At 37.6% G+C, this 19,794-nt stretch overlaps 2 protein-coding genes across 3 annotated transcripts in view; one reads left to right on the top strand and one right to left on the bottom strand.

Moving 5' to 3' along the window:
* MAP9 (microtubule associated protein 9) overlaps positions 1 to 12,589 on the bottom strand; it is a 34,081-nt gene extending 21,492 nt beyond the window's left edge. The window contains exons 1-5 of one of the 2 annotated variants that reach the window (XM_049769614.1): positions 12,402 to 12,589; positions 11,403 to 11,540; positions 10,479 to 10,563; positions 6,968 to 7,285; positions 281 to 513 (exon numbers count right to left, since the gene is read on the bottom strand). In XM_049769614.1, coding sequence (XP_049625571.1) covers positions 281 to 513; positions 6,968 to 7,285; positions 10,479 to 10,563; positions 11,403 to 11,477 — 711 coding nt within the window. In that variant the 5' untranslated portion in view covers positions 11,478 to 11,540; positions 12,402 to 12,589. The remainder of the gene's footprint in view (positions 1 to 280; positions 514 to 6,967; positions 7,286 to 10,478; positions 10,564 to 11,402; positions 11,541 to 12,401) is intronic. The other variant, XM_049769615.1, reaches the window with a different exon arrangement.
* The window catches only part of GUCY1A1 (guanylate cyclase 1 soluble subunit alpha 1), an 825,102-nt gene that overhangs the window by 492,011 nt on the left and 313,297 nt on the right, over positions 1 to 19,794 (top strand). The gene's annotated exons all lie outside the window — the stretch shown is intronic.

Genomic DNA, 19,794 nt, shown 5'->3' with positions numbered 1-19,794 from the left:
GTATTGCAGAGATCCAAAAGGACCTACTTTTGCACATCTTTCTCTAAAGCAGATGTATTTTATAATGTCCAGTGCATTATGGCTCGACTTTGTTTTCTTGGCAATAGCAAATGGTGGCCTCTCTTAGAACATTAGATTCAAGCACATTAGATTCAGTGTTATGCAGCATATTAAAAGAAACTTAAAATTAATCATCAATTGCTCATCACCATAAATGTGCCACCCAAGCACACCCATATTCTCTTGCATACTTAGATCTAAGCAGTTGTACGGTGCTAACCTCAGTATCAAAGTTTTCAGAGTAGGAGTTTCCTTCAGCCTCCAGGGGTCTGCCATTCAGTCTTGGGAGGGGCAAGGGAGCATCTGGAGTCTTGGACTCTTCCCCAAGGGCAGTTTCTTGGTCTTCTAGAAGCTCATCTTTCTCATCTCTGTGGCTCTGCTTTCTCACCATGCTCCGTGGCAGAGGGGATGGTTTAAATTGGTTACTGACATCAAGGCTGTCATTGTTTTCTGCTAATAAAGAAAATGCTTTAAGGAACACTTAAAATTGTAAGGTACTCTTAGCTTTAAAGTAATACCTTAAGGTATTTGTGTACATTGGGGCCACCAACACTTCAGGCACCATCATAAACTTGCTCCTGTGCCCAAGAGTCTCTAGGAACTTTCTTTGTTTGTCCTAGAGAGTCCAGAAGATTCTCACAGGCTCCAGGAAAACACCAGCAATGGACCACAATAGAAAGCTGCAAGTAAAACTGCCATCCAGGAACTAACCAATAGTTTAGTTTTGTGAAAAGTAAACCCAGCTTTACGAACTTTCTTAGTAAAAACCAAAAAAACCCAAATGCTTGGGTACTACTTCTATGAAACAAGGGGTCTCGCCCATCAAATCTGTTACCAGGCCATGTTGACAGTAATGGACATCAATCAAGACAATGACCATATCCCTGACCACGACCTTTCAGATAGCAAAGAGAGAACATTCTAAATCAATAAAATAATGAGATAAGGGGAAAAATGTAACAAGTGTGAAGATGGTGTCTGAGGGGACAGAGTACTATAGCTTTCAGGAGGGAGGAAAGAAAAATTTGATGATCTAGAAGTAATTTTTCATATTCATGAATGCTCTGGTAGTCATTCACATTTCTTAGTTGTAACTTGCAAGTTTAAAAGAAACTAATGCTGGTTATTCTTCATTACTCAAAGCATTATATAATGAGTTTTCGCAGAATTTTTAACCATTTGACTTATTATACATATCCAAAATTTCAAAACATCTGATTCAAAATTTCACTTTATGTATATGAGTATTTCTAAAATATTCCACAACTTTAGCAACTCCATATTACCATAAAGGTTTCAGTACCAATTTTCCTTTGTTCTAACTCTGGCCAAATGCTCAATTTTGAATGTCATTTCTGCTCCTGTATCAAAAGTCTGTATCCACTACCTTACTGCATATGCCTGGCTATATCTCTCACTCATCTCACTTTTTCCATGCCCACTGTCAGTTTCCATACTACCCTTCACTATGCACTATCTCACAGTTATCTTATATTTATGTAAATCTGATCATGCTGTGCCTTTCCACAAATTTCTTCAATGGCTCTACATCACAGAACAAAAGCTTATTTGCCTTTGAACCAGCTAAAAGCTTTCCCTGGTTTGTTCTACGGCTTCCTGAGTTGCCCTCTCTCTGGCTTTACTCCATTTCGTCATCTGTGTTTCTGAAATTCTGGGCTAATGGTGGTTTTGTCTTATGCTACAATCCCTCCTACTGTCCTACTTTTACCCAAGCTGACCCCTCTGCCTAAAATGTCCGACTCTTGCTTTAGCTCCTGACAAATGCTTGCGTGTCTTTCGAGTCTATATTTAAACAAATATTGTATAATGCCTGAAGAAAGATGTTAACTCAAAAAATATTTTTTCCACAAGAATACCTAAGAGATCTATCCTCTTAGTATATGAAGTTCACATAAATATTACTAATACAGATACTATATTCTACAGTGGGTTGCTTCAAACTTCATCTTGAATAAATCAATTTTGTACTTATAAGAATGATTTTCCATCTCACTGTGCTCCAGCACTACACAATCATCATTCTGACATCTCCCAAGTTGACCGCATTAGCTCACATCTCAATATTAATTAGTCACACACACACATATATAGGTCTTATATACACATAACTTTATATATATCACTTGATGTCCACCTTCGACTTCTACTGGTAAAATCAGGAGAAATTCGTAAAGTGCTGCCAGCATTCATTAAAATTCTATAAGCAAAGTGTATACCTCCTTGCCTGATGCAGAGTAACTTCAATGACTGTGATAAACGTTTTTTCTCTTGCTGGCTTGTCTTACCCTTGTTTCCTTCAGGATAGTTTCTCCTCTTATCCACATATGAGTTTTGAATTAATAATTTCTCCTCCATTTTCTCTGAGAAGGGTGGGGTCCATATACACACAATACATAGTTTTATCACAGAACTTTTAGGACTCGATCCCAGTTAGGTAGTTGGGAGGTCAGGCTTTTCCCAACCAGAGTTGGAGGACATAGAAGCTGGATAATATGGTCTGGCAACTGCTAGTAACCTTGCCCTGGAGAAGTGAAGAGCAGCCTGACAGAGAAATCAAATGACCAAAGTATGGTGTGAGCAGAGTGGCAAGAAGTAAGGGAGAATAGTAGTTAGGAAGTGAGAAAGAGAGAGAGTGGAAGAGGTAGAGAGAGAATACAGATGGCCTAATCTGATGATTAAGTCTCTAAACTTAACCCCACCTAAATCAAGGTCTTCAGAGTCTGAAGAACACACAGTGCAACTGTAGGGCACTTGGTCTTGCAAGTGGCCCTCCCAGAACTGAATTCCAGCAACACATATGGACCCTCCAAACTCTCTCAGACTTATTCGTCAGTAAAGAGTCAGAAGCAAGACTGATCCGGCAGTGTAGAGTCAGGAGCAAGGCCTACTAGCTACAGTTGGTATGCGGTGGCCAAGAAATAAAAATGAATAAATAGTAAGTAAGTAAATAAAGTGAGGCTTCTAACAGTAAGGCTCAGCAAGAAAACATATTTCCCTTCCCACTGAAGCTTCAAGTCCAGCCATTTCAAATGAAGTGTTCTGACTATGATTATTATTACTGTCCACTATTGCTATAACTGACAACTCTAAAAAGCGTCTTTCCCTCAGACACTCACAGAAAACTCTCCTATGACCTTATGGAACCTTTTCTGCATTGCTCCACAATACAGTAAAGTCTTAGCTGTGCTTGGAAAAATGTGTCCCTCAAAATTCTTACCCTGGAGTCCTAATGTCTAATGCTTATGAATATTAATAAAATAAACATTAAATTACAGAGTAAACACTAAAATATGAGTTCAATCAAAACCAAAAATAAATAAAATAAAGAAAGGCATATAGCACTTAACTTGTGTGAATATTGTTCTAAGACTGCATATATGAAAGTTATTTATTAGTTGCTGAGTCTAGTGTGGTTCAACTATTATCCCATTGAAAATTAAGTAAAATAAAGAACAAAGAGTCAATACAAGCTAAGTTACATGTTTAAAGCAAAAGCTTTTGACTGCTCCAAAGCTTATGATTTTAATACTAAACATCAAAACAACACATCCTTCAATAGTTATACTATAAAATCAAAGAATCTGACAACTAAATCTTTCACAAAAGATAAACAAAACCAAAGAAAACTTTGGGATTCATATTTTTTAACTTTTTTTCTTTTTTTTTTTTTTTTTGGTTTTTGGGCCACACCCAGCGGTGCTCAGGGGTTACTCCTGGCTATCTGCTCAGAAATAGCTCCTGGCAGGCATGGGAGACCATATGCGACACCGGGATTCGAACCAACCACCTTAGGTCCTGCATCGGCTGCTTGCAAGGCAAACGCCGCTCGCTGTGCTATATCTCTGGCCCTGAGATTCTAATTTTTTATTAAAAAAATTGCTACTTAGCAATATTTTGCCATCTTAGATATATGTTCCAACTCGAAAAATAGACTACCAGATTCAAAAAAATTCTAAAGATTTAAAGCAGCATAAAGATAGGTTCATGAAAGTACCTTTAAGAATAGAATCGTTTACTATTTATATATTCAAATAGCTAATAAATTCTGTAGGCATAAAAATACTTTAATAAATTAAATCATTAAATTTTATATATTCACATAATGAATTCTATAGGCATGAATCACATTCCTTAATAAATTATCTGCTATCTCTCTATTCAATACTTAATGAATTCCTTATGTCAAACACACTCAATATTACAGGTCTGCTATTTTCAACTTAAAGAAGAAAGGAATAATGACTTTAATATACTTTGTACAAAAATTTCATGTATCAAGTTCTCAGGCAAAAATTGCATATAAATTTTCAAAGTGCTTTACTGTAAAATTAATATAAGCAATTAATCTATTGGAATGTTTTCATAAAACATATACCAAGTTGCAAACGATTCTTATGACTCAAAACTAAAGTTTGTGCATGTAACACTTAATCCTGGTGCCATCTTGTGGTTAAGATGCAGGATCTCAGAATAATTTCATTTGTGATATGCAGTAGCATAGGAAAGGCCAAAAGAGAATCCAAGAACAAGTCTAGGAAACTAGTTTACCATGGTGATGAGATGGGGAGGGAAGTAAAAAAAGGTGAGTTGGGAGTTTGGGAGTTGGAGACTCCCATTGGTGAAGGACAATGTATCCTCTGGTGTGGGTAGGGTCTTGGAATGTTATACACAAAAATAGCATTGATAGTACTGTGATAGTGTAAATCATAGTGACTCAAATAAGATTGTTAAAAATAAAATACAAAATATCAAATAGGTCATTGCTGATCATGCACCATAAATTTCTTATCTCCTCATCAATTTTTCTATTCTCTACATACTCACATTTTCTTACTAACCTAATAAAATACATATTAAATCAAAAAATTAAAATAATCATCTGTAAATAAATTTTTCTAAGCTCAACTATGCCTAATGCCTAGATTATCACTGAAAATACATCTTGCATATATCTTTGTTTTGGGACTATGGTACTGGCTCAGTGCTCTAGGATCACTTCTGGTTGGGCTCAAGGGACTATATGAAATGCTGAGGATAAACAAGTTCATTACCCATGAAATTTTATTTCTGACCCCACTTACTTTTTTTTTAATGGTTCCATAAAAATTATAAATAAATCAGTTTGAAGTTTCTTTAACTGTTTTACCTGTGGAGAATACTTTGGGAAACAGTGTAGTACTAGATTATCTACCACGGTTAGCTATGTCTCTTTTCACTGCTTTTGATTCTACTCGGTGCCCTGGGAAGTTACATTTCAGCATGTTAATTATGCTTCATTATGCCTCCTGCTTACAATTTTGTAAAATTTAATAGTTCACAAACACTTCAAAGGATTCTCTCAACACTTCTGCAGGGCAGGAAGAGCAGGTTTTTCGTTCCTGCTTGAGGACAGTAAGCCTTATCCTGCATGTTGAGGTCACACACATAATTAATACACAGTGGTGTTTTTTCTAGTTTTTCTTGCTCTGCCAATCTCTCTTCCCCTTCACTTGAAAGTTCATTGAGTTGGAGAATGGACACAGTTGTCTAACACAGGTGTGAAATAAAGACTTACTTGTGTTACTAGTGACAGGTACTATCCAAAGTAGAAAATACCAGTATTTACTGACTATATAAAGAAAATGTATTTTGTTGTTGCTGTTGTTTTGTTTGGGGGCCATAACTGGTGACGCTCAGGGGTTAGCCTGGCTCTGTGCTCAGAAATCGCTTCTGGTAGGCTTGGGCATCCATATGGGATGCCAGGAATCAAACCTGGGTTCATCAAGGGTCAGCTACATGCAAGGCAAATGCTTTACCTCTATGCCATTGTTCTAGCCCCAGAAAATATATTTTTAAGAAGGTTAGCGCCAACTATTGCTTTTTCCTATGTAACAAAATAAAAAGACCTGGAATAAATCAAACCTCTGGGCTTCTGGGCCCATAGTTTGGTGTAGTAATCCTTAGATCTCAGAAGGAATGGGGTCTATTGCATGTTATCTATGCTTTGTCTGGAGTTCAAAAGGATCCTGGTAGAATTTGCTGTAATACCAAGGTCATACCATGAACACCCCATTAAAAAACAGGATTTTGGTGGAATTGCTTAGGGAAATTCTAAAAACACTAAATGGGGACTGACATCAGTTAGGGGTCTGTAGCAGATGTTCCCCAAATAGATGCTAGAATGGCCAAGAGGCAGGCTTCAAAGTTTTGTCCAGAGATGCTGAGTTTATCATTCTGAAAGGTTAGCAGAAACCCCTAAATGTCTGGGAACCTCTAATGTAGAAGCTCAAAGGACAACAGAACTCCCTCCATTCAAACATAAAAATGTCAAAATTGTCCTGGGGCTGGAGAGTTAGTACAGTGAGAAGGGCATATATTTGCACATACCAACCCAGGTTCAATCTCCAGCACCCCAAATAGGCCTTTGAACCTTGCCAGAAGTGATCCCTGAGTCCTGAGCCAAGAGTAAGCCCTAAGCACCAGGTGTGGCCACAAAACTTGCCCCCCACACCCACAAAGAGAAAAAAAGATGTTCTGATAAAGGGTGTGATATGGAAATGCTTGATTTAGGGAAATGTTCAAATACTGCTGTTACTCTACTCTCTGGAGTGAGATGCATTAGGAGGATTTATTGAGCCTTGAACACAGAAAGGCAGAGGCTTCAGAGGCTGTAGCTGTGGATGAGTGAAGGTTTAATAACCTGCCAGGAACCTGAGCATATGTCACATACCTTCCCATCAAATTCAGAGGTTTCTCTCCACTCTATCATTTTACCTCTATAAAACTGAGATATTTAGTTCATTGGCTTTCCCTTAAAATCTATCAGTTATCAATTCAAGCTATTTGAGGGCTGATTGTCTTAATATAAGCTTTTAAGAAACACAATTATGGGAACTTAACAAATTACCTGAGGACGTGCTTTGGATGGAGAGAATTCTAGGTTTTGGCTTCATTTCAATTTTCTCCTGTACAATTTCCTGGTCTTTATTTTCTGATTCAGGTAAGGGCTTTATATCTCCATCTTTACAGCCATAAAGGGCCTTTTCCTCATCATTTTGGATGGAAAATATTGGTTCGTCTTTCATTATGTCACTGATTGATTTCTTGGTTTTCAAAAATGATAGTTTGGGAGAATTTCTTTCTTCATCAGATAGGTGGAAATCATTAACTTTTTTTTTAACTGAATTTTCATCTACAGAGGTGTCAGAAAAGTCACCTAAGGAAACTGAAAGAAAAATGACAGGAAAGAATAATGCTTTCAGTAGTGTATTTTTTAATAGTGTATTTTAAAGTTTCAGAGGTTACATCAATCAAAGATTCAAAGATTAACGACTAGCAATGAATTTACAATCATAAATAAATGTAGGAATATTTTATAAACAGAAAACATGACTAAAAAGTTAACTTTAGTAGATCTTAATTATATGCAAAAGATAAAAATGTCAGTTTCATTTACTCAAAATCCAGTATCAAGAAGTGTAATATAAAAACTGTACTTCACTAAGAAAAGTTATCGGAAACTCTTGAAAAATAATCAGTACTAGATATTTAAATTATAATTGACTATAAAAATATATTTGCAAACTACTTTATGGTATAAATTAAAATATATGTAAATAAAGAAACTTATCTTTACAGTTTTTTCCATAAAATATGAGCATTCCATCTATAGAGAATCTAGATTTTACTTTGAAAATAGTAATAACAGTAATGATATAGTAATGACATGACTATTGTCCTGAGATATTCTTTCTCCCCCCCACCCCTTTTTATTTTTGAGCCACACCTGGTGATCTCAGGGGTTACTCCTGGTTCCTGGTGTGGGCTAAAGAGATAGCACAGCAGGAAGGTGTTTGCTTGTAAGCAGCTGATTCAGGATGGAAAGTGGTTCAAATCCTGGCATCCCATATGGTCCCCCGAGCCAGACAGGGGCAATTTCTGAGTGCAGAGCCAGGAGTACCCCTGAGCACTGCTGGGTGTGGCCCCGAAACCAATAAATAAATAAATAAATAAATAAATAAATAAATAAATAAATAAATAAATAAATAAATGAGGGCTTAAAAGAAAAAAGGGAAATAGCTCTTGGCCTGGGGAACCACATGGGATGCCAGGAATCGAACCACCTTCCGTCTGAGTTAACTGTGTGCAAGGCAAATGCCCTACCATTGTGCTACTGCATAGTCCTCTCCTCCCCCCTTTTTTTTCTGTTCTTGGAGTCATTCCTGGTGCGGAGGAGTCACATCTGGAAGTGCACAGGGAACCATTTGTGGTATTGGGGATCAAGCCCTCAAACCCAAGCATGCAAGGCAAGAAGCTATTTCAATACTATCTCTCTGACCCAGTTCTGGTTAATTTTGTGGAGACCTTAATGATTTTTTCATTGAATTTTAAACTATAAACCATTTACTTATTTGTTAAGTGTATTTAGTCAATAAAGTTTTATTTAAGTCATCCTATATACAGTTCTCATCTTCCTTCCCTCTGGGATGCCCAGAGAGAACAAGCCAGTTCTCAGGCAGGGATGTGTGTGTGTGTGTGTGTCTGTCTGTGTGTGTGTGTGTGTATTATCAGGCAGGTATGTATGTGTGTGTATTCTCAGGCAGGTGTGTATGTGTGTGTTCTCAGGCAGGTATGTGTGTGTATGTGTGTGTGTGTGTGTATTCTCAGGCAGGTGTGTGTATTCTGAGGCAGGTGTGTGTATTCTCAGGCAGGTGTGTATGTGTGTGTTTGTATTCTCAGGCAGGAATATGTGTGTGTGTTCTCAGGCAGGTATGTGTGTGTGTGTATTCTCAGGCAGGTGTGTGTGTTCTCAGGCAGGTATGTGTGTGTGTGTATTCACAGGCAGGTGTGTGTGTGTGTTAAGGGTAGCACATGTAGCCCAACAGAACAGCAGCTATTGCCTGAGTGGCTGTCACATCCTGGAGTCTGTAAATTTTTGGTCACAGTGTGACATTTACTTATTTTGGTATTGGGGGCCACACCTGGCAATGCTCAGGGCCTGTGCTCTGAAATTACTCTTGGTGTGCTTAGGAGACTGTATATGCTGAGGATCAAAACTGGTTCAGCAACAGGTAACACAAGTGCTCTATCTACTGTGCTCTTACTCTGGCATGCATAAGAAATCACATTTTACGTTTTAGTATTCTGTGTTTTCTCCTGAAACCTAAAATATAAATTTTTTTATCAAAAATAAGAAAACAAATTAACTTATATCAGTACTGGTGTATATATATTTTAATTAACTATTTCAAATTTGGGAAGAGGCTCTTCCCTGCATCTCCTGACCAACCAGAAATGGGGTTCAGAGCCTGACGATGCAGTGCTGCTCTGGCCCTGGATGTTGCAAGTTACCTGGTTAACCCCAAGAATACATGCCTTCAGATCCACACCTGGCATGGTAGGGCACAAAATGTTACAGGGATTCAATTGGGATTTTCCACATGAAAATCCTTATCCCTTTAGTATCTCTCCAGCTCTTCTACTATGCTTTGGTTTTTGGGTTTTTATTGTTTGATTGTTTTATTTAATTTTTTGTTATTTAATTGGGTGCACTCAGCTGTGCTCAGGGATTTTTCCTGGTTCTGTCCTCAAGAATCCTTGGCAGTGCTGAGGGACAGTATGCAGTGACAGCAATTAACCTGGGTCAGTGGTGTTTGAGGCAAAAGTCCTCCCTGCTATCTTCTGTCTCTGACTTCACTACTGGGTTTTTGGACTATCTGTTTGTGTTTTGAGGACATACCTAGCTGTACTCAGGAATTATTCCTGGCTCGGTGTTCAGTTGTAACTCATGATGGTGTTGGGGGGGGGGGGTGTCCATACATGGTGCCAGGAACTGAACACAGGTTGGCTGCATGCAAGGTTAGTAAGGGCCTTACCTGCTATATGTTCTCTCCAGGCCCATTAACTGATTTTTTAACACACTTGAGATTATAGTCACAAATATAAAAATCATTCCAATATACCAAAGTTTTGTTCTAAGGGTGTAGTTATAAACTTGCTATAGCATCTCACAGAGTTTGACCTTAAAAATGTCTGTGGGGAGCTATAGTACAGTGGGTAGTGCACTTGCCTTGCATGGAACTGTCCTAGTCCATCCCATATGGTTGTGCAAGCCCCAACCAAGTGATCATTGAGCACAGAGCTAGGAGTAAAAAACTTAAGTGTAGAGCAACCATTAATCTCTCCAATTTCTATGCTTTTAATTGCCATTTCTACAAATCTGCTGTTGGTTTATTTTAATTTTCAAACACATATTCAAAACTACTAGGAGAAAATCTCACAACTTCTTGAAAACTAAGAGTAGATATATATTCACAGAAAAAAAGCTGGGAAACATAAAGTGATTCTTTTGGAGGACTGGATGAAATGTAACCATGGAATTTAAAAGAAGTGGTTTCCTTGCCCACCATCTCACATACCAATCTCATCACTGTCAAAGTCATCTGAATATTCAGAGCTCCTCTGTCTGGCTGAGCGAGCTGTAATTGCTTTTATTAGTTCATCCTAAAATGAGAGAATAAAAATTGACTTCACCCAAATAAACTTGGAGGGCTGACATTCAGATTAATTCTTTACAGAAATAATACTTGATTAATTGGAGCTTCTAACATAGGCTCATTTAGCTAATGAAATTTCACTAGAGTTTACCTTCTGCTATAAATTCGAGCATCAAACTCAGTGTCAAAAGAGTATCACAAAGAAACTTGACTCATGGGGCTTATAGTTCAACTGGGAACCCAATAATAAGAAATACATGTATACAAGGGGTTGCTTATAAACCTGTATTCTGGAAAATACATGTACTTTCAAGGTCTTTAGTATACTACAGAAACAGACATAATATACATTTGGGGGCATATGCCTGGTTTGACAGAGATATCAGGGATTACTCAAATCACCTGTGTACTCGGTACACCAGATGATTTAAAAATCATTAGCTGCAAGAGACTGAACTAGGGTAAACCTCACACAGGGCAAGTACCTTAACCCCTCAACTATCTCTCTAGTCCCCATCTCTCTATATATTCTCTAGATATAACCAGTATTTTATATTTGAGTTCAAAACCACAAATGTAGACCGGACAGAGAAAAAGTAAATATCATAATATTGGAACCGAAAAAAAAAAGCAATTCAAAGTTGCTAAGTTTAAAAGCTGATTTAATGCTTAAGAAGCTAAGAACCTGCTTTTGAGGTTAGCAATACAGAATAGTAGGTTCCTTTTGTCACCATCCTCTTATTAGAAATTAAGATTTACTTCAGCTTTATATAGAACTTCCTAGGATAGCCCTAATACAGAATTCACCTAGTACAATCGCTCAGAATAAAAATGGTCTCACTGTACCTGGAAAGTCGTTCTTTTGGTGACTTTTGGACTCTTTGTATATGCCAGCGTTGTGCTAAAAACTTCATTGGACATGGTGTTTTTATTATCTGTACCTTTGTTAGTAAATGGTAGGAATACAGTAATCACTTTCGACAGCTGAAACGCACAAAAAAGAAAACAAGACTTTTTTTGCGTGCTTTAGTATTTCTATGATCATATTTGGTGCAAGAGAGAGAGAGAGAGAGAGAGAGAGAGAGAGAGAGAGAGAGAGAGAGAGAGAGAGAGAGAGAGAGAGAGAGAGAGAGCAAGAGAAAAACCAAGAGAGCATCTTATTTCATTAATCCCCGAGCAATATCTTTACTGAAGACCAAGTCCCCATGATAATATTTTCGAAATTTTAGGCTGAAAACCTTCTAAACAATTTTGCAAGATTGTGCAAGACCAGTGGTTAATCCTCAAACTGCTGCAAATGAACCTGAGAGCCTTTTTTCCCTTCTCTTCCACTGGGGGGAGTGGGGAGAAGAATTGGCTATTGACACAGCCTCCAAAACTGTCATAAAGGCGACCACACGAGGGCTGCAAGAAAAAGAGAGCTAGAGCGAGGAGACAACGCAAGTGCATCACCCCACCTCCCTTGCATCCCCCCACCGCCACCACCAAATGCAGGGCAAGGAAAGGAAACCAGAGGGGCGACCCCTACACGGGGAGGGAGACACTCCTCAATAGGGATTTAATTTCTTCGCATTGAAAGAGTCCATTGCAGAAGGAGACAAAGCCTAGCCTCTGCAACGGGCCGCAATGGAGCCTCCGTCCCCTCGGAGCCTTGTCCATCCTTCTGCACCCAGGCGCCTTCCTCGCGCCCCAAGCCCAGGCCGCAGCGCGCACCTGGGCACTGCACGGGCCCGGCCAGGTGCCGCCCGCCCGCTCCCGGAGCCCCGCAGGCCTGATCGCAGGCGGGTGCAGACAGCCTCCGCCCCGTTCTCCCGCAACCTCTGGCTCCTCGCGTTCCGGACTCACCCAGCTCCCTCCGGCGACACTCGCGACCCAGGGGCGAGCTCGGGGAAGGCGCCTCCGGCCTCGACTCGGCCACCCGCAGCAGCTCGCGGACCGGGTCGAGACGGGAGCTAGGGGCGGGGCTAAAGGCGGAGGTGGGAGGCGGTTGCTAGGAAACCGCGTCTCCAGGAGGAAGTGACTCCCGACCGCCGGGTCTCCAGGGTACCCAACGCCGCCCTTCGGCTCCTCGGTCGCTGGGGCAACGGCCTACAGGGAGGAAATGACGTCACGCCGTGGGTCCAGGTTGAAGGAGGATTTGGCGACGGCTGCATTTGGCTTCTGCTGTTTCCTAGGAGACAGGACCCACCCTGGCTGCCACCTGGCCTGAAAGCCCTCTCTGCAATCAGGGTCTTTTCTGATGGATTCTGTAGACTTCTAAGTACAGTTAGGGCATCAAGTTCTATAAGTCAGAATAGTGGACTGACCTACAAGGAGACAAATAGGGCGCAGAGCGCTCCAGTGAAGTGTGCAGGCCCAGGAGTTAAATTGACTTTTGAATCATCACCTCCTTTGTCCTAAAGCCAGATGCTGCAAACTGGAGTTTCTATGACTTAAGTTTCTTCTTCTGGAACAAGAGATAATGATAATGATGATAATTATAAGTATAATGATGATGATAATAATAACTCTTATTTTCCAATGTTAGGGTTAAAAATATACTGTTCTGCTTGTTTTATTCCCACAAAATAAAAGAAGTTCTTCAGTCCAGCTCAGGATAGTCAAGAATGATTGGTGCATAGACATTTCAAGTACCAACCACTTGTCAGCATATAATTTGATTTAGATTTTAGAAAAAAATCTTTTAGAAAAAAAAAATGTTTGTATAGTCACGCCCATCCTCACAAAGTAGCACACACATTTTTCGCAATTAATAGCTATCTTAAAGAGTTGTGAATATTGAATGAACCACACAGATGAATTACTTGCAAGAGTTGCCTGGAATTGCTTTTACTCAACATTAGCTCATTCTCATATTGAATTCTCATACTGGAAAGGTGAAAGCCCATCCCGATTGTTGTATTTAATGTAAAGCTTACCTCTTTGCTTGGCGTAATTAATTAAAATCAACAAAATAGTTTAGTAGGGTGGAGGACCAAGTACTGTTAAATTAATAAAGATTACATTTATTTAGCATAGGTAATCCTTAAAAAATAAACAAGGCAAAACACTCATTAAATACACTACAATACTTGGATTTCTACAATTTTTACTTTAAATAGATTAATTCAACTTAGCTTGAATAAATTAGCTGACTAGTAACTAATCTTGTTCCTACATTTTCATGATATCTTAAAATGCACTAGTTAAGAACTATAAGCAAGTTACAGCATGAGAACAAATTTCATAAATGAATGTATCAGAAAATTAAATGTACTTACAAGAGTTATAAAATTTAGTTAAAAAAGTAAACCAAAAATGTGATTTTTCTTTTCTATATCAATGGCTTGGGGTTTGTTTATTTGGGGGTACCACACCCAGCAGTGCTTAGGGCTTACTCCTGGCTCTGTGCTTGGGAATTACTCTTGGCAAGATTTAGGGGATTATTTTAAATGCCCAGTATTGAACCAGGGGTGAATTGCTGTAGTCTCTCTCCAGGTCCAGGATCCATACCTGTGACAAAGCTCTTAAAATAAATTGTACTCTGCTTAAACTTAACTTATTCTTGCTCTGAAAACTCCTATTGAGTAATTCACTTAAATTTTTAAAATAAATATGATTAAGTCCTATTTTCACAGAAACATATATTTTCTGATATATATGTTATGAACATATATAATTTTGTTATTGAATCTTTGCCCTCAGGGAAAAAACACATTCATATTTTTAAGATGTGAATAGTACTATTTTGCTTGTATTAAAATATTTATTTTCTTAAGACACTACTAGTGTATCTATTTAACTGGTATAGTTTTCATTAGATATGACATGGTAAAACAAAATTCACAAACATATCTTGAGAAAAACTATTAGGAAAAGTTTCTATCTTTTCTTGTAAATTCATTAAATTTTTATTTTAATCTAATAAAAAGTAATTAGCAAGTAACATCAAACTGTCCATTGCTTACAAAACCATTGTAAATAAAGATAGTATGACCTAATCTAGTAAATTTATTCACAGACATGAAACACAAAGTCCTATTATTATTATACTGATAGAAAATTTTATATAATTCATTAATATTTTCAGGTCACTTCAGTGACAATGCCATCTGATTTGAGAGCTAATTTTACCCAAAAGCATGCCTGTAGTAAATACATAATTGTTACTGAATAAACTTTATTTTAATTAATTAATTTATTTTATTTTATTGTTATTGAATTGATTTTCAACTGAAAAATAGCTTTTGAAACATTCCAAAGGAAGTGTACAATAACTCATTTATGTCACGACATAAATTTCTTTATAGTGACCTTTGAATATCTTTCTAATATATCTATGGACTAGAAGTATTTGCACATCAAATTCTTTCTGCTTTTGACTTGATACCCAGCGAAGCTCAGAGACTTGGGTGTCATCACTGATGGTACTTAGGGACCTTGATGTGCTAGAGATGAACCTAGGTTTTCAGCATGCAAAACATGTCCTTTGTTCCCTTGAACAACTCCTTATCCGACATTTAAAAATATTATTTTTATTTCTTAACTTTGTACTCACTTGTTTGTTGATTCATTCATTCAGTATGCCTATATCTATAACCTTCTGGGTGCAATTTTGAAGTTTCAAAAGTAAAGTTGGCTAACTCTGCTTAGGGATTTGATTAACAGAAAGCTAGAACATTAGGAAAACACATAGTGACTACATAATGTGAAATTTTCTCAATTAAAGAGCAAAGAAATTGCCAAGAAAGAGCAAAACATCATTTTTTGGTAACTGCAGAAAGTTGTCACAGATTGGAGAATTTGAGATGTTACATTTGTTTAGTAAAGAAGAAATGATCAGTAGTAGATTTAAACAGAGTGGACTGCCAGCATATTGTCTGGTAATAAATGATTTCACCTAGTGGGATAAAGTAAGTTTAGGATGGATGGGGCCGGAGAGATAGCATGGAGGTAAGATGTTTGCCTTGCATGCAGAAGGATGGTGGTTCAAATCCCGGCATCCCATATGATCCCCTGAGCCTGCCAGGAGTGATTTTTGAGCTCATATCCAGGAGTAACCCCTGAGTGCTGCTGGGTGTGACCCAAAAAACAAAAAACATAAAAACAAAAAAACAAAAAAAAAAAAGGAGGGGGATGGTGCTTAGAAAGAGGTTATTCCTAAACCATTTTTAGAGTAAGAAGCAAATGAAAAGTGACTATTTAAAAAGCTACCTGACCACACCTCAGCAGGAAAATAGTTTTAGTCCTGTAACTGACCACACAGTTTAGAGACAAAAAAGCTTGTACTCAGAGCCAGCCCAGTTGAATAACTCAAGCACCTATCTAGCAATTTAGAAATGAATAACAGGAAGTAAATCCCCTTGAGTGCCAATTGATAAGGATTCGGCTTAATTAAACACTGAATGTTTTTCTCAGAAGAGAGTGAAAGCAAGTGCTCTGGTTCAAGTGTACTTACTATTGATTTCTAGGATGAACACAATAGGAATTTTATTGAAGGGAAATACCAGAATTGCAAGGAAAATTATGACAAACTACACTTCTAAAAAGTATCAGCATCTTTTGAAAAAAAGAAAACCAACATGATTATTAAATTTATCAGTGAATATTATTTTTGTTTGTTGTATATAGATATGTGCATCACTATGCAGCAAGAAAAGCATGATTCTTCATTCTAACTTGCCATTCTGAATATTTTTTTTTTTTATATAAAGGTAATGTGCTCTGCTAAATGACCTCTCCAGGTAGTATTTCAGACAGACAAATGTTTTGGGTGAATGTCACCTCTACCACATGTATATTTCTATTTGTATTGCAACTCATATTGTTCTCTATTATTTGAGCTTGTAAAAGAAGAGAAACTGCCCTTTTTTATCTCTATATTTAAGGTGAAAATGAAGGTAAAGAAAAATTTATTTCCAAAAAAAGATCTTATGACTTATGGAATCAGTATTCAGAGTCCAGCAGGCTCATCTAGAGTCAACGAGCACTTGGAATTGCACCAAGACCTTGGCATCCCAACAAAATCCACAGAGGTGGTGAATAGCATGTTCTGTGGAATTAAGAATCTGTCACCACCTCCACAATACCTTTGTAAAATATCTTTCATATGTTGGATGTAAAGAACCATAGTAAGGGAACATCAAATAGCCAAAACCATTGGTACTGGAGGTTTTTTTTTTTTTTTTCCTGCAGAACTGAGTTTGCCTGGGAGGGGGTGAATGGGAGGGGCCCTTGGGACATCGGAGGAGAGATGTGAGCACTCTGTGATAGATGTGCTGTTCTGACAACAATGTATACATAAAAACTATAGTTACAGTTACCAATATTGTAATCATGGCACCTCAATAAAAATGGTAAAATAGAAAGAAAAGAGATACATTAAAAATTCTTAAAATAGGGGCCGGAGAGTTAGCACAGCGGCGTTTGCCTTGCAAGCAGCTGATCCAGGACCTAAGATGGTTGGTTTGAATCCCGGTGTCCCATATGGTCCCTCTGTGCCTGCCAGGAGCTATTTCTGAGCAGATAGCCAGGAGTAACCCCTGAGCACCGCTGGGTGTGGCCCAAAAACAAACAAACAAACAAAAAATTCTTAAAATAAAAAAAAAACTGAATAATCTGAACAGATTCACTGGAATCACAGTGGGCTACAAGAAAGGGACAGAAAGAAGAGCCAGGAAAGGAAATGAAAAGAAATAGAGGTAAGTGATGTGTGGTCATACACCAAGAACTCAGAGTTGTTTCCTGAGGGGAAAACTTGGAAAATACACCTTCAAGATATGTTATTGTGTTCATCCATTTTAGACTTATGTCATCCAAAACGATGACGAGAAATATGTGTTCTTGTGAATCACCATTGTTGGTAAGTTGCAATGCCAATACCAGGATATTAATATGACCCCTTTCCATATTTTTATATACATGCATTTTCTATGAGTTGCTATTGCTACAAAATGGAAAATTCTAGGCAATTTTTATGTAAACTATTTATTACATAATTTTAGGCAATGTATGTATATTATGTATCTTATTCCTATATTATGTATCTTATTCTTATATAGTGCCTGTTATATATTACTGAGAAACAAGACAACCATGTCCATTCAATGACTGAAATCTGAAGTTAGAGAATTTATTAATTTTCTGTTTAATTAAAAGTTTAGACAAGAGTACAAATGTGAAAAAAACTAAGAAACATTATAATTTATGGTGCTTAAAACTGTAATGGGCTGGAGAATTAGTACTTATTAAGGTGTTTGCTTTTGTGCAGCTGAACCTTGTTCAATTCCCAGCACTGCAAAATGTCATTCAAGCACTGCCAGGTGCAATCCCAAACAGACCCAAGAGAAATTCACAAGTACTACAGGGTGTTGCTCAACACATTCTCCTGTCAAATTGTAGTAAATTAGTTGAAGATTTGGTTGGGTATCAAAGAATCCAGAAGAATTATATTCTGTAGGTAACCATTGAATTTATTTAGGAGAGATACGACATGAACATTAAAAATAACCCAGTAAATAGAAAATTGATGTCTTTTAGAAATATTTCAAATTAATTGCTTGGTAATTTGATGGGAGTGATATGTGTGAGGGTAAGTGAAAGAGGAAGAGGGGTACAAAACCTTATGGTTTGGGTGTTGTTGAATTTGTTGAACCTGTGATAAATGCCTGGGAATGGACATGAGGCTGGGATAATGAGGAAGGGAAATATGAGGAAGTAAAGATGAATTCTGGATGACCATCAGCAGGGTGCTGGTAGGCTTAAGAAGCATGAGAAGGGAAGTAGCTGCCAAAAAAAAAAAAAAAATCAGGAGAAACCCCAAGGAGTAGAAAATTTCCTAAAAGGCATAATGGGCAACTAGAAGCCAAGTAGCTAAAGGAGGTGTATGGTTTGTATTGGAAGTTTAGGAGACTACATCCCTGTAATTTATACATAGAGGAGAGTACTTTGCTGCCTACCAGCATTGGTCCATCATGAGGGGACAGCTTCTACTAGGGTCAATTATGACTGCATGCGAGAGATGAATTTAATCCCAGCTCAGAGGCCAATGATATTAACTTGTACGGTGACTTCACTCTTGGAGTGATTTTTTACAATTTTGTAAATACAACAATGCTACAAATCAAGGTTCCCCATCCCCCAATTCAGAGCAAAACACTTTTCAGTACTCCAGATAGTAGAGAAGTGGAGCCTAATTGCTTATCTACAAAGGGAGTGGAAGGTGAGGAAATGGGAAAAGAGGAAGACTGATAAATTTTGCCAGAATATAGTGACAAAAAGAAAGTGAAAATACTGTAGCATCTTGTGACACAGGTAGAATTGAAAGAAACTATTTTTTGCCTGTAAAATGTATCAAATGCTGATTTTAATAGCCTTTTATTAAATTATACAGATATTATGATATTGGTTTATTTGAATAACATTTCATATATAAAAAATTCACATTTTCTTACCAGAGATGTTTGTCTAGTATTTTCTTTCCTGATCATTTATAAGGCAATTTGGTATGTCATCTTTTCCACGTGTTGCTGCCATTTTAACTTCCCTTTTAAGAATTGTTCAACTCCTTCAGCATTGTGTACCTTTCTTTGAAGGAAAAGAAAATCATATACGTACTTGTTTATATTCATGCATTTTATGACATTTTGTAGAATTAATATGCAGTGTTAAGTAAAGCCTGATATCACTTTGAAAAATTTCCTTGTAAAAAGTAATTCCATTCAGACTCTTCATAGGAAGAATCAGAGATGAACCGTAGGTGACAAGAGTGAAACAAATTACACAAAGCTCTGGATAAAAGCTAATGTTGCTTTAGTATTTCATTAATTAAAAATGTAATTATTGCTTCATTATTTTTTGTTTGGGAAATTCCATCGTATGCATTAGTAACAGATTTCCAGAAGATGGCAGCAAAGGATTTAGGACACAGGAATATAACATGATCATAATAATTTAGGAATTTATTTTTTTGTTTAGAGTGTTTAAAAAACAACCTTTAAAGTCATTTTATTATGCATTTTGATCATCAAATGCTTATTTTACAAAGTTGGGAATACTGTAGTTTATTCTGATAGGAAAATATTTTTTAAGATAATTTTAAAGGGCCAGAGAGATAGCACAACCATAGGGCGTTTGCTTTTCACGAGGCCAATCCAGGACAGATGATAGTTCGAATCCCAGGATCCCATATGGTCCCCCTTCCTTCCTCCTGTGCCTGCCAGAACTGATTTCTGAGTGCACAGCTAGAAGTAACCCCTGA

This window comes from Suncus etruscus, chromosome 3 (assembly GCF_024139225.1).
Source record: "Suncus etruscus isolate mSunEtr1 chromosome 3, mSunEtr1.pri.cur, whole genome shotgun sequence".
In the NCBI taxonomy this organism is placed as follows: Eukaryota; Metazoa; Chordata; class Mammalia; order Eulipotyphla; family Soricidae; genus Suncus; species Suncus etruscus.
This window is presented reverse-complemented; position numbering and strand designations above follow the sequence as displayed.